The sequence below is a fragment of the Ambystoma mexicanum genome, chromosome 6q (genome assembly GCF_040938575.1).
Source record: "Ambystoma mexicanum isolate Mex_15411 chromosome 6q, UKY_AmexF1_1, whole genome shotgun sequence".
Classification (NCBI taxonomy): domain Eukaryota; kingdom Metazoa; phylum Chordata; class Amphibia; order Caudata; family Ambystomatidae; genus Ambystoma; species Ambystoma mexicanum.
In genome coordinates this window covers 284,220,770-284,233,778 of record NC_090937.1, presented here as the reverse complement: position 1 = coordinate 284,233,778, position 13,009 = coordinate 284,220,770, and the positions used below count along the sequence as shown (strand labels likewise).

General features: G+C 50.5%; 1 protein-coding gene across 2 annotated transcripts in view; it reads left to right on the top strand.

Annotated features, from left to right (window-relative positions):
* The window catches only part of FOCAD (focadhesin), a 2,926,805-nt gene that overhangs the window by 1,053,411 nt on the left and 1,860,385 nt on the right, over positions 1 to 13,009 (top strand). For both annotated transcript variants that reach the window (XR_011282193.1, XM_069630760.1), the window contains exon 13: positions 4,280 to 4,381. Coding sequence is in view for 1 of the 2 variants with exons in the window: in XM_069630760.1 (XP_069486861.1) it covers positions 4,280 to 4,381 (102 nt within the window). In the remaining variant the exon portion in view is untranslated. The remainder of the gene's footprint in view (positions 1 to 4,279; positions 4,382 to 13,009) is intronic.

Below are 13,009 nucleotides of genomic sequence, written 5' to 3'. Positions count from 1 at the left end.
GATGACTGGCTCGTCCGAGCGGAGTCGCCTGAGGGAGTCCAGCACACAGCTGCCACACTTATGCACATGCTATACAATTTGGGTTTCTCCATCAACCTCAGGAAGTCCCAGTTACTTCCCACGCAGTCCTTAACATTCCTGGGGCTAATTTGGGATACAAGGGTGGAAAGATCTTCCCCTCGGAGGACAAGATCACGGCCATCAAGAAAGCCACAGTGAATTTTCTCAGCAGACCAGTAACCTTGGCATGGTGGTATCAGCACCCGCTCAGAATAATGGCTGCTTGCCTCTTAGCGATGCCAAACACAAGGCTCAAGATGAGGAGGTTGCAGCTGCATTTCTCAGCCTCTTGGAATCAGGAGACTGGCTCCCAAGCGGCTCCAGTTAGCAAACCACAACACCATCAACAGGACCTCTCTTGGTGGAGGGCAGACGCCAACCTGTTAGGGGGCAGGCCTTTCAGGCAGCCCCCCAGAGATCAACATTACCACAGACTTGTCCTGAGGGGGCGGGGGGAGCTACCCTGGACAACCAGTGTCCATGGAGTCTGGTGAAGGCAGGAGCAACTGGAACACATCAACTGGCTCGAGATGATGGCCATTTGTCTTGCTCTCAAAGCGTTCCTCCCCAAGTCCAGCAACACGTCGGTTTGCAATCAGACAGACGGCTCCACATGCATGTATTACATCAACAAGCAGGGAGGTACCAGGTCGCCTCCGCTCTGCAGGCTGTCGATCGACATATGGGAGTGGGCACTGGAAAACATGATCAGCAGTCCACCTCCCGGGGGAATCCAACTTGGAGGCGGACCGACTCAGCACGCTGGGGGTCGATAAGTATGAGTGGCTGTTGAATGAGAATGTCCTGAGGGAGATATTAATCAGGTGGGGCCACCCTCAGGTGGACCCATTTCCCACCAAGCGCAATAGGCGATGCCACCAGTTTGCGTCCTGGATTGGGCTCGGCAGGGGCTCTTGGAGACGCTTTGCGGATTCAGTGGAACGACATGAGTGCATACGGTTTTCCTCCCACTCCGCAGATTCACAGCCTCATCTGCAAGGTAAAGGAGTCATAGAGGCTTCGGCTCATCTTGGTAGCGCTGTGGTGGCCAGCCAGACCTTGGTTCTCAGAACTTCTTCGACTGTCCGATCAGCCTCCAGTCCCCTCCCGCTGGGCCCAGCCCCCTTCCTATCCCAGCAGGCAGGCATAGTGGTCCACCCAGCTCCACAGAAGTTAGCCCTGGCAGCATTGTTCCTGAACAGGTCACCCTGAAGCATTCCACCTGTCACAGGACAACCTGGCTATCATTCAGGTGGCAAGAATCGATTCCACAAGGATTCAGTACAGAAGCAAATGGACCAGGTTCTGTCAGTGGGCCAAGGCAAACAAGGTAGATCCTCTGGCATGCTCACTGGACAACATGTTATCCTTCTCTGCGTATCTGGCTCACTCAGGGGTGCATGTAGAAACCTGTCGTACTTATCTGGCGCCCATAGGGGCTTACAAGAACTCCGGAAAGGTTCCTAGTGATAGCCTCGACATCCAAAGCATCGACAAACCATACCATAGCATAGAAGAAAAAGCATCTAAAAAAATCAAAATCTAATGCATTTAAAAAAAAAATGTATGGGGGGCGGTTCCCCCAAACCCCCCCCATTTAATGATTTAAAACACATTTTTAGTTAACTAAAAGCGTTACCATTGAAAAAAATGCATTCAATGTTTTTTTCCAATGCATTTTATTCAATGCTATGGTTTGTCAATGCTTTGTTTTAGATGTAATGACCGGATACCCTCCAGAGATAACATCTTCTCCTCCAATCCGGTGGTCAAAAAGCACTTGGCAGGCCTGGCCAAATTCTATCCCCCGATCAAGCGTTCACATGCGGTCTGGGACCTTAACGTGGTGCTGGATTCCCTGGCCCACAAGTCTTTCGAGCCCATGGCAGCAACAGATATCAGGCTGTTTACTATAAAAAGCGCTCTACTGGTCGGCCTTCGCGCAGGATCAGTGAGATACAGGCGCTGGTGGCTTCAGATCCATATACCACATTTCACAGTGGCAAGTTGGAGCTTAGGACGCACCCTTCAATTCTTCCTGAGGTTGTGTCATTGTTTCACCTTAATGCATAGATAGTACTTGCAACATTCTTTGCAGATCCAAAGGATGAGGCACAGAAAGTATTGCACTGTCTGGATGTCACACGTGCTCTCAGTTTTACCTGGACATAACAAAGAGCTTTCGTAAATCGGATTTGTCCTGTTCATCTCTTTTGGTGGGTCAAAACCAGGCTGTCAAGCCTCCAAGGCTTCAAAAGCCATGTCGATGGTGATGTCCATCAAGGAGGAATATGAGGGGCAGCACCGGTCTTTGCCAGCAAACATGCTTGCCCACGCTATCAGAGCCAAGGCCGTGGCTTTGGTCTTCCAAAGACACGTTCCATGGCAGACGATCAGCAAGGTGGCTACTTTGGCTTCCCCAGCAGCCTTTTGCAAACACTACTGCTTGGATGCCAGCACCAGATCTGACGCAGCATTTAGCCAGGTAGTTTTGAAGAATTTGTTTTCTTAGAGGGGCAACTCTCCTCCCCAGAGCTGCATTCAGTTGTAATTGCCCATACAATATGGAGGAAAAGGGACAGGACGTAGGAGTAAATGTTACTCACCTTAGTGACTTACGTTCTCTGTCTTTAGTTCCCTTTCCTCCATACGTCCCACCATCCTCCCCCATAATAAACCTGTGGCATTAGGCAATTGTAATATATAGCTGACATATAAAGGGGACTAAGGAGTGGCGCCGGTGGGCAGAGTCAGGGAAGTGCATGCTCCCAGCGTTGCGCCCCTGCACACATCTACATTTAAAGGGGAAGACCATTTTTTCTGATGAGAGAGGTTCCATTTCCCGTACCTAACGAGAGAGATGCCCATACAGTATTGAGGAAAGGAGACTACGTGCTAGGAGTACATTAGTCACTGAGGCGAGTAACATATCATTTGCCACCATGCCAGTTTGTTGTCCCGGTGTGGGATTTAAATGAATTTTGATTTTCTTTGTGAGCTCTGTTTGAGCCCCTCCATTCAAATCCTATCACACTGTGAATTTCCTCGTTGCCATCACTTTCACGAGACTGGTAGGTGAGCTCCAGGCGTTATCTATTGAGCCTCCCTACTTGGTTTTCTTCAAGGAGAAGGTGACTTTGAGAGTGAGACCCAGGCCCTCTTTTCTTATAAAGGAGTTCTCGGATTGTCATCTCTCTCAGAAGATCCATCTTCCTGTGTATTTTCTTTCGCCTCATCCTTCTAAGGCAGGGGAGCAGACTCTCAGCTACAATTTCTATCGGACAAGAGAGGCTAGCAAAAAGGACCAGCTTTTCATTTGTTACACTGGTGCTCGTGCTGGCAGGGCTGTGACCAAACAGCTCCTGACAAGATGGATCAATCTCTGCATCCCAGAATGCTATGATATGGCTGCTAAGGATGCACCTGAGGGTCTCTGAGCCCATTCTACCAGAGGAATGTCTGCCACCACTGCCCTGCTGTGGGGAGTGTCTGTCCTGGACATCTGCTAGGCGGCAACGTGGCCTTCTCTCCACACGTTTACTAAGCATTACTGCTTGGATTCCCTTTTGGGACAGGACGCCTGCTTTGGTAGGGCAGTCTTCCAGAGTTTTCTGATATCTGGGATGTCCTTGCTCTACTCTTTCCTCCATATTTTCGTACTGGAGTCTATCATAGATGAGAAATCTGTGGAAGGAAGGAATCCATTAGAAGAACAAATTGCTTACCTCTTGGTAATGTTTTTTTTATGGATGTTCCTCCTTCAGATTTCTCTTCGCCTTGCCTCCTTGCCAGTCTTTGGAGGTAGCTAGTACACCATCTGGTGCGCGGTCCCTCAGCATTCAACAGAGGCCACGGGCGAAGCGTCTCGATACATACTGACCCCGACGTCCTGTCTGATGTTGGAGTGCGTTGAGCCGTTAGATGCCACAGATGCGGATCCGCGCTGCACCCCCTGGCAGCAGAAATGTTTCCAAAGAGCAACTTCACTGTGCATATGATTATCACAGATCAGGAATCCGTGGGAGTAACATTGATCAGAAAGTATATTACTGAGAGTTAATTAATTTGTTCTTTCCCACCTCTGCATTTTTACCTGTTTGTTTAAAGTTTGGGCTATTTTTCACCAGATTGATAGAACCACAAAGCTATACCAATGACAGTTGAGCGCTATACAAATGCCAGTAACACTCCATATCATTTATTTTTGCTTCCTTTGCAGGTCTGTGTAGCCCAGATTTTACGTGTTATACAGGTGCTGGGGAACACACCAAAGCTTCAAGGAATTGCTCTACGTCTGATGACTTCCCTGTGGGAGAAACAGGTGAGGTATTTATTTGAAGACTGCCTTGTCAGTAGTGACAGCAAACCTACTTAACATTGTTTTTAGGATTTATATTCGCTATTATTAAATTAAAAAGGTCTTGTTTTGTTTTCAAAACTGCTTTTTTCACAGTGTTGCATTGAGCCTAATGGTTCCTAATTCTACTTAATGTTCAGATCATTTCTGTTTAGATTATCATGTTTAGAGTTCTCCTGTTTAACACACAATTCTCTCTGTGCTGATGCTCATTTGGCTCATTATGATATGTACTAACTACAGTGTGCAACACTTATTTTTGTGACTTCTTTTGGTGTGTGATTGAATGATGAACGGTCACTCTTTGTGTGTTTGTCTGACAGAAGACTGAACAAAATAATACCAAAAAAATTGACATTCATAGTAAACAGATGTAGCTGGTGCGGATAATCCCTCCTCGTTAGAGAGAGACGAAGAGGGGTTTAATGGGTTCAAAAACCACAAGCACCCAAACAAATTCAAAGTATAGATTAGGTTTGAGCATATGTGTCATGAGTGCACAAATCCTTATAGAATGCAGAGTTAGATACCAAATAAAAATACATGTTTGGTGTCCGATAAGACCCTGCTTACTTTTACTTTAAGTCTGTGTGAACATATTTGTGAGTCTATTTTCAAATTTGGAAAAGGAAGGTTCCTGTCGTGACGTGGCCCCTAGGGGACCCTCGTGCATGGAAACAAGGCACAATCACCACACACAAACTGATATGCCAGACACGAGGTCCAATTCCCAAAATCTAGGGTTTATTGCAAAGCAAATAGTCACAGTCGGCCGACTGGGTCTCACATCCCGCAACGTGTCACCCAGACCTCGTGGGACGCAAGAGAGTGAACATTTTACATCAGTTCCATATATACAAAATTACCCTCATATTATCAGTAATGGCACATCCAAAACCGCCGATAATGTATCTTCTTTAGCAAGGGTTCGGTGATTGACAATTATGACGAATGACACCCTCGAAAACATTTATTCAGCAACAGTTGCAATCTGTGAAGGTGCAGACACTATTCTTTGTTACCAAGACCATAGTGCTCTTGTTCTGCAAGCAAGCTGTGTTCGTAGGAGGAACACATTCCAAGCCTTACTATCTCTTGGTTTCTATTTGTGAGCCAGAGGTCGGCTCGATCTAAAGGGGCCCAAGAAAGGGGGGCCGCAAAAGAGAGTATAATTCAAGCCATTAACTGTCTATTTCTACCGTTTCTGCCGCTCCAGCGAGACTAGCTGGCACCTGCTTAGTGTTTAAATGCCTTTCTGCTTACTTCCAAGGAGTTGTGAGGGAGGGAGGGAAACAGTGCATCGCTGTCTGGGCTGTCTGGGCTAGTCTCTCAACGTGTAACTTGTGGCCTTGCTCTGTGTATGAGCAGAACGAAATAGAATTCACTTTTAGCAAAGCATTTGAACAGAAGCAAAGAAAAAGCAAAATTACAAAATGGTGAATTCTATTGTTAGAAAATGGACGCTATATGGTTATGCTGATAATTCTGTACTGACGATGCTGGACATACGATGCGGTTGGTATTCGCCCAACATAATATATCGTATATGCTATGGTAGGGTATTTTCTAGACTCACAGTCTTGTGTCCAGTGGTAGACAGTTCCAGTTCTTCGTTGCAAATATCATCAGTGTCTTGTCTCCCTATTCTTTTCTCTTGTGAAGAGGGCACACTAATAAACTACAATAGCTGACCATGGGGTTCTCATTGAAAAATCGCCTGAGTTGATAAGTGGGTCTCGTATACAATCACATCTTGTGGATGATGCAGAGTTTTGAGGAGCATATTTTGCTTCATCTGGAGAGCCAAGAGAAGGCTTTTGATTTCAGGGAAGTAACCTTCTGTTTAAGAGCAAAATAAAACATTCTGCTGCATAATTCTGCAACTGTTGCACTTGTGCTTTTTTCTATGCAGCAAATATAACTATGTATTCAAACTTGTGCAAAACAAATATACTTTTATTTTGCCTATTGTTGGTAGAATTTGCCCTTTTTATATTTTTATCAAACTCTCGATTGGCTTGGTAAACTTGGCTGCTACTTTTCTTATCTTCGTGTTTTTCTCGTATGAAGGCAGTTTTAAGAAAAATGTAATTCAAGTTTTTGATATAAGTTTTATTGACTGTACATATTTTCTGTTTTGCATTACAGTACGAATATCTACTGACGTGGTGTACCATCATCATACCTGCTAAAATAATATTGTTTCGAGGGGATTGGTTCCTCCGACGTATTCCATATCTATGACAGGTAATGTCCACAGCTGTGCTGCTTCGGAAAATCTTTGGCGTCTGCGTCCTGCGTCGATGTCGTCGATGCGCCGTCCCCGAGGACCTCCTCCGACGGCTGACGTCACCCGATGTGATAAGTAGGACGCACGACGCCCATAGCCTCAGTTCCGTTTTTTCCGCGAACGTGTTCGCTTCGTGAATCTCGGTACGCTTCGACTCGTTGGAATTTGCTGTTTTCTATTCTCGGTTCGTTGAACCTGTTCGGTTTGTTGTGAAGACCTGTTCGTGGCGATGTCTTTCTCATCTTCGACCCCGCGTCTAGGCTTCAAGAACTGCGGGGACTGTGGGTCCAAGATGTCGTTCACGGATTCGCATGACGCCTGCCTTTGGTGCCTCGGGGAGGCCCACGATACGGATGACTGTGTCGACTGCCTGTCGCTCACTGCAAAGGCCTTATGGGAATGCAAGAAGAAGCTGTCGGTAGGCAGGGTGTCTAAGCCCCGGAAGTCGAGGTCTGCGGGGCTTTCGACCGATGACTCGAGGGGTGACTCTCCACGTCATCGTCGGAAGTCCGGTGGGTCTCCTTCCAGGAGTCGGTCTCGCCACTCCTCCGCCTCTTCTAGGCATTCCAGGAAGCGCCGGCATAAGTCGCCTTCCCCGTCCTCTTCCGAGGACTCCGCCCGTCGGCGGGTCGCTTATCCCTCCATGCAAGCGACACCGGAGGAATGGGATTCCTTCGGGAAGCAGATGCTAGTGATTCTGGAATCGCAGGGCACCGGTCCGTCCGCGCCTCCGAGTGGGGTCGGTCGGCACCGGTCGAGAGACACCGCCCGTACGCCTTCGGGCTCGGGTGGTCGGCACGGCTCGCGGGAGAGGTCCCGCTCGGACAAGGGTAGCCGTTCTCGCCATGCCCATTCCAGGTCCAGGTCCTCGACGCGCTCGAGACCGCGTGATCCTGTGCCGTCTTCGAAGAAGACGTCGACGCCTGTGGCGCCGAGGTCGTCGACGATTTCTCTCGAGGCTCCGCCTCCGAGGGGGTCGTCGACGCCGTCGGCGACCAGGTTGTCGAGAGACACGCTCGGAGCTCCGGCTTTGAGGACTGTGTCGACGCCGCAGATGCTGGAGGCGTTGCAGCTGACGTCGACGCCGATTTGCTCGACGTCAACGCCTTTTCTGTCGACGCCGGCGCCGACTCGTTCAGCGCCCTCGACGCCTTTTCTGTCGACGCCGGCACCGACTCGTTCGGCGCCCTCAACGTCTTTCGAGGCGGTGGTGTCGGAGGGGCCCCGTGGCACGGGGTTTGCCCCTAGAAAGGCTATGGCTAAGGTCCGGCACTGCTTTGGTCCGCAGAGGTCTTCCTCTCCCCGCCTGGAGTACATTTCAGAGGGTGATGAAGGCTCTGATGGCGGCTTGGTTCCAGTTACGGTTCCAGATGACCTTATCTCGGGCCTTAGCCAGTTTGATGACCTGAGGCAGTCACTGCATGATGCCAGTGGTCTGGACACCTCTCCATAGGTGGAGTTTTGTCGGCCGGAGCCTGGCACTCATGCCGCTTCGTCATATCGGCGCCTTATGTCTCGGGTTACCGAGTACTTGGATTGGTCAGCTCCCCCGGGGGAGTTCGTTCAGGATGATCTCACGGACATCCTTGATCTCAGTCCACCCACTGACCCGGTCTTGCCTTTTCATATGACTCTGCAGAGAAGGGTGGCGGCGGCTTGGACTGCTCCGGAGAGTCTTCCGGCAGTGGGCAAGTCTTTGTCGCGAAAATACCGTCCAGCCAGTAGCGACCCCTGCTACTTGTCTAGGCACCCACCCCGGAGAGTTTGGTGGTGCAGGCGGCTACGGCCCCGGCGAAGCAGGCGTCGTATCCTACCATCCCTCCGGATAGGGACGACAAACGTTTTGACGGCCGGGCGAAGAAAGTGTTTTCTTCGGGGGGTATGGCGCTTCAGGCGGCCAACTTCATATATGCCTTGTCTCGTTTCACACACACTCTGTGGAACTGTGTTGCATTAGCGGCTGATCATATTCCCGAAGGGGACGAACTGGATGGTTTCCTTGCTATGGTTCAGGATGGCATGGATGCTATGTGTGAGGCCGTTCAGTCGGGTTTGGACTTGGCGGATTGTGTCAGCCGGTCCATGGCGGCGAGCACCGTAATGCGCAGGTTTGCGTGGTTGCGGAAGTCTGGGTTCGCTCCTGATGTGCAGTCCCGGCTCCTCAACATGCCTTTTGACAGTGAACACCTTTTTGGCAGCAAGGCTGACGAGAGCCTTGAGAGGTTGCAGACCTCCAAAGCTGCAGCGAAATCGTTGGGTGCTGCAGTTCGCCAACCTCCGCCTTTTCGTCCTAGGGGACAGCAATGGAGGGGAGGTTCCTTTTGCTATTACTAGTCCTTCAGTAAAGCGAGAGGAGCTGCCAGTCATGAGATCTTTGCAACGGGCACTCAAGCTCCAGTGGTCTCAGTCCTCCGGCAGGATGTCGGACCCTGTTCAGGTGCCGTCTTCGGTCGCCCAGGACCTTCTGTGGTGGGCCGACGAAGGCAATCTGATGAGGGGGGCTCCATTTTGGCTGCCCTGGCCGGAGGTGACGATCGTGACGGACGCATCCCTCACTGGATGGGGAGCTCATGCCAACGAGTTGAGTCACCAGTCGTTGGCCTCCGTCGGAGTCCAGACTCCATATCAATCTGTTGGAACTGAGGGCTGTCAGGCTAGCCCTGAAGGCTTATCTGCCGACTCTGCCAGGAAAGAGTGTCCTGATACTGACGGACAACACAGTGGCCATGCACTACCTCAACAAAAAGGGGCGGGGGGCAGGGCCACTTCCTCTGTGCAGGGAGGCGATGCAGCTCGAGTTCTGGGCCATCCAGCAGGAAGTTTCGATCTCGGCAGTTCATCTGGCCGGAGACGAAAACGTGACGGCGGACGCTCTGAGCAGGCAGAGCACGATCTCTCACGAGTGGGAGTTGGCTCAGGAGATTCTCCTGGAGATCTTCGCCCTTTGGGGGACCCCTCAAGTGGATCTCTTCGCCTCCAGTGTCAACCGGAAGTGCGAAAGGTTTTGCTCGCGGGAATTTCCTCCAAAAGGAGCCTTAGGAGACGCGTTCGTGGTGGAGTGGTCATTCCCGCTGCTGTATGCGTTTCCTCCAGTCCCCGTCATCCCGCAAGTGCTGCGGAGGTTACGGAAGTTCGGTTCCCGGATGATCCTCATTGCTCCGGCGTGGGCTCGGAGGACATGATACCCGGACCTTCTCGACTTGTCCATCTGCCCTCCGCGTCGTCTTCCCTACCGAGACGATCTGCTCTCATGGGAGGCGGGTCAGGTTCTCCATCCAGAGGTCAGATCCTTCAACCTTCACGCTTGGCTTCTGAAAGGTTGAGGTATAGGTATTGGGACCTCCCTGAAGACGTGATGGAGGTGTTGCTTTCGGCCCGAAGGCCAGCAACAAAGTCTCTGTACCTGTCATGATCTCTGCTTCCAAAAGGTCAGGGTTTTCCCAACTCCCTTGGAAGCAGATCCATAACCCAGGTTCCGAGTGCCAACCAGTCCCAATTGTGACCTTTTGGACCCAGTCCTGGCGCCAGTGGCACCAGGCTCATAAGTATGCCCAGTCCCAGCGCTGGAAGCGCCGGGCTCATAATGCTTGGGTGGACTTACCTGCAGCAGACCATGCTGCTTACTTGCCGGCCAGTTGAGCCTCTGATCCTCTTCTGTTTGGAACTACTTTTCCTGTTGGGTGGGGCAGGAGCCACTCCCTAGATTCAGAACACTGGAACTCTTCTGGAAAGCAGGAACTCTTTTCTTACCTAGGCGTGGCTGTGGAAGGAGACACCTAAGCACTACAGGAGGCTATTTAAACCACACCCGATGGATGAATCTTGCTTTGCGTTATTCTGCATCCTCTGCAGCAGAACGCTCATCGTGTCTTCTGCATCTGATCCTGGGCCTAAGGAAAAAGGCTTACCATCCTGAATCCAGTCTTCAGCAACACCTATAAAGACAAGAAAGAACAGGTTAGCATTACGGTCTTCAGTGACAGCTCTTCACTTACCTGGTCCATCGGCTGTCACCAACGCCTCGCGCTGCATTCCGGCATCTGAAAGACAAAAGCTTACCAACTCTTCGCACGCTCCGGAGGCCTTCGGCGCTGCATCCCGCATCTGAAAGACAAAACAAGGTGCGTTTAAAGACATTGGGGAACTTTAATACTCACGTGCCATTACTCCTTTCCACATCTAACCCAGTGGGTATTCCGGCACTCTGCAGCCGCTCCAACTTGTACCTGCAAAATAAAAAGACAGTTAGAGCGCATCGTGAAGCAGGCAACAAGCGCTTACTTACGTGCTTCCAGGCGCTTCTATTCATCACACGGGCTCCATCTTCAACTCACTTCAGCCCGTCATCCGCCATCGCCGGAACCCTGCAAAACAAGAAACATCATTACTAAAGACTTTAAAGACATTAGAACTACTCGAAACTTACCGTTCGTGCAGTAAACGACGGACAGCAGTCCTCTGAAGTCAAGAGGCCTGCTCCCCTTATCCAGTGAAGAAACTGGTTACAGCACCCTGCCCCGAGGCAGATGGAGAGCACGGCGTTCACTTACCTGAGACATCTTACCCTTCAAGTCAGACATACAGTGCACAGAGGTCCAGCCCAAAGAGCCAGCCGTGTGTTACACATCACCTTTGCAGATACGGTATACGCCCAGTCAAGACCGGCGCCTCTACGGGAATCAGGTGAGCGTTACAGTACCGTTGCCGTTGTCGTAAGTTCTGCGACTGGTGCAGAGTTCAGAATGTGGATCCTTTTGCATGTGACATCCCCATGGTTCTGTCCTTTTTACTTTCTTTGGCCCGCAGGGGCTTGCAAGTGGGTACCATTAAAGGTTACCTGGCGGCGCTGTCCATCTTTAAGCGCTCGTCTGAAGAGTGTTCTTACTTTAAAATCCCTTTAATTTCACAGTTTCTGAAAGGGCTCACTAATGTGTTCCCTCCGTCACCTTTCCTGGTGCCCGGTTGGGATTTAAACCTTGTTCTTAAGTTTCTTATGGGTGCTCCGTTTGAGCCTTTACATTCTTGCCCTTTGAGGCTGTTAACTCTGAAAACTGTTTTTAGTTGCGGTTACTTCCGCTCGCAGAGTGAGTGAGTTACAGGCACTTTCAGTTAAGCCACCCTTCACTGTATTTCACAAGGACAGGGTTGTCCTTAGAGTTCGTCCTTCTTTTCTTCCGAAGGTAGTGACGGAATTTCATTTGGCCCAGAAGGTTGTTCTTCCGGCATTCTATCCTCCTCCGCATCCTGGTAAGGAAGAGGAGAGGCTCCATAGGCTTGATCCTAGGAGAGCTTTAAGCTTTTATGTTTCACGCATGTCCCGGGTCAGAGTGGACGGTCAACTCTTTATTGGTTACGCTGGAAAGCATTTGGGGCAAGCTGTGACGAAACAGACTGTCTCGCTGGATTATTTTGGCCATCTCTGAGTGCTACCGCTTGGCGGGTAAGGACCCACCGGCTGGCTTGCGGGCCCATTCTACCAGGGGTATGGCTGCGTCTACTGCCCTGCAGAGGGGTGTTCCTATTCGCAACATCTGTGATGCAGCCACCTGGGCTTCAGTACATACATTTGTACGTCACTATTCCCTCGACATAGTTTCTGACACTGTTTCTGTCTGTATCTCTCTCAGGTTATCAGACTTCCCAACCCTCCCACTCGGGTTCTCTCTGTGCTTCTCCTGGCTTCCCCAGACCTCCTGTCCCTTCCGACTAGCCCGCGTACCTTTTTTGTTTTCGGTTTGTGTTTTCTGGGCCACGGGACTCCTCCTCGAGGCTCCGATTGCATTCAGGTTCTTTTTTGAGTCGGTCGCCTGTCAGCGGCGGTCCACGTTTTTCTCACAGTCTCCTCTCGGCTCGGCATTGCTGTGGACACTGTGGGTCTCCACGGCCTCTACTCAGGAAGCATGTGTCATAGTACCCTTGTCTTGGTCTACGCTCGCTCTCTCTCCCTGTTCGGTAGACAGCATCTCCGCTCTCCTTCACGGTTGTCTTGTCGGCTTCTCCTTGTCTGGAAGATTTCTCACACAGCTTTGGTTTCCCTCTGCTGTTTTGTATCTCGTTGCTCCAGGCAGTGTATCTAAGGGGACTGCTTCTGCTTCTCTGGGAGCAGGAGAGATGGGCCCATATGCGGTATACCGTGTTCTCTGAGAATAGTAGTCAGTCATCCCATAAGGGGCTCCCTCTCGCATGTGATCCACCCCCAGTGGGACTATTATACGGTGAACACACTGCCCTGGCCCCATGAGAAAGGTCTCCCCCTAGGGGAGAATGGGCGACATCTGAAGATACGTCAAAGTGGGCATATT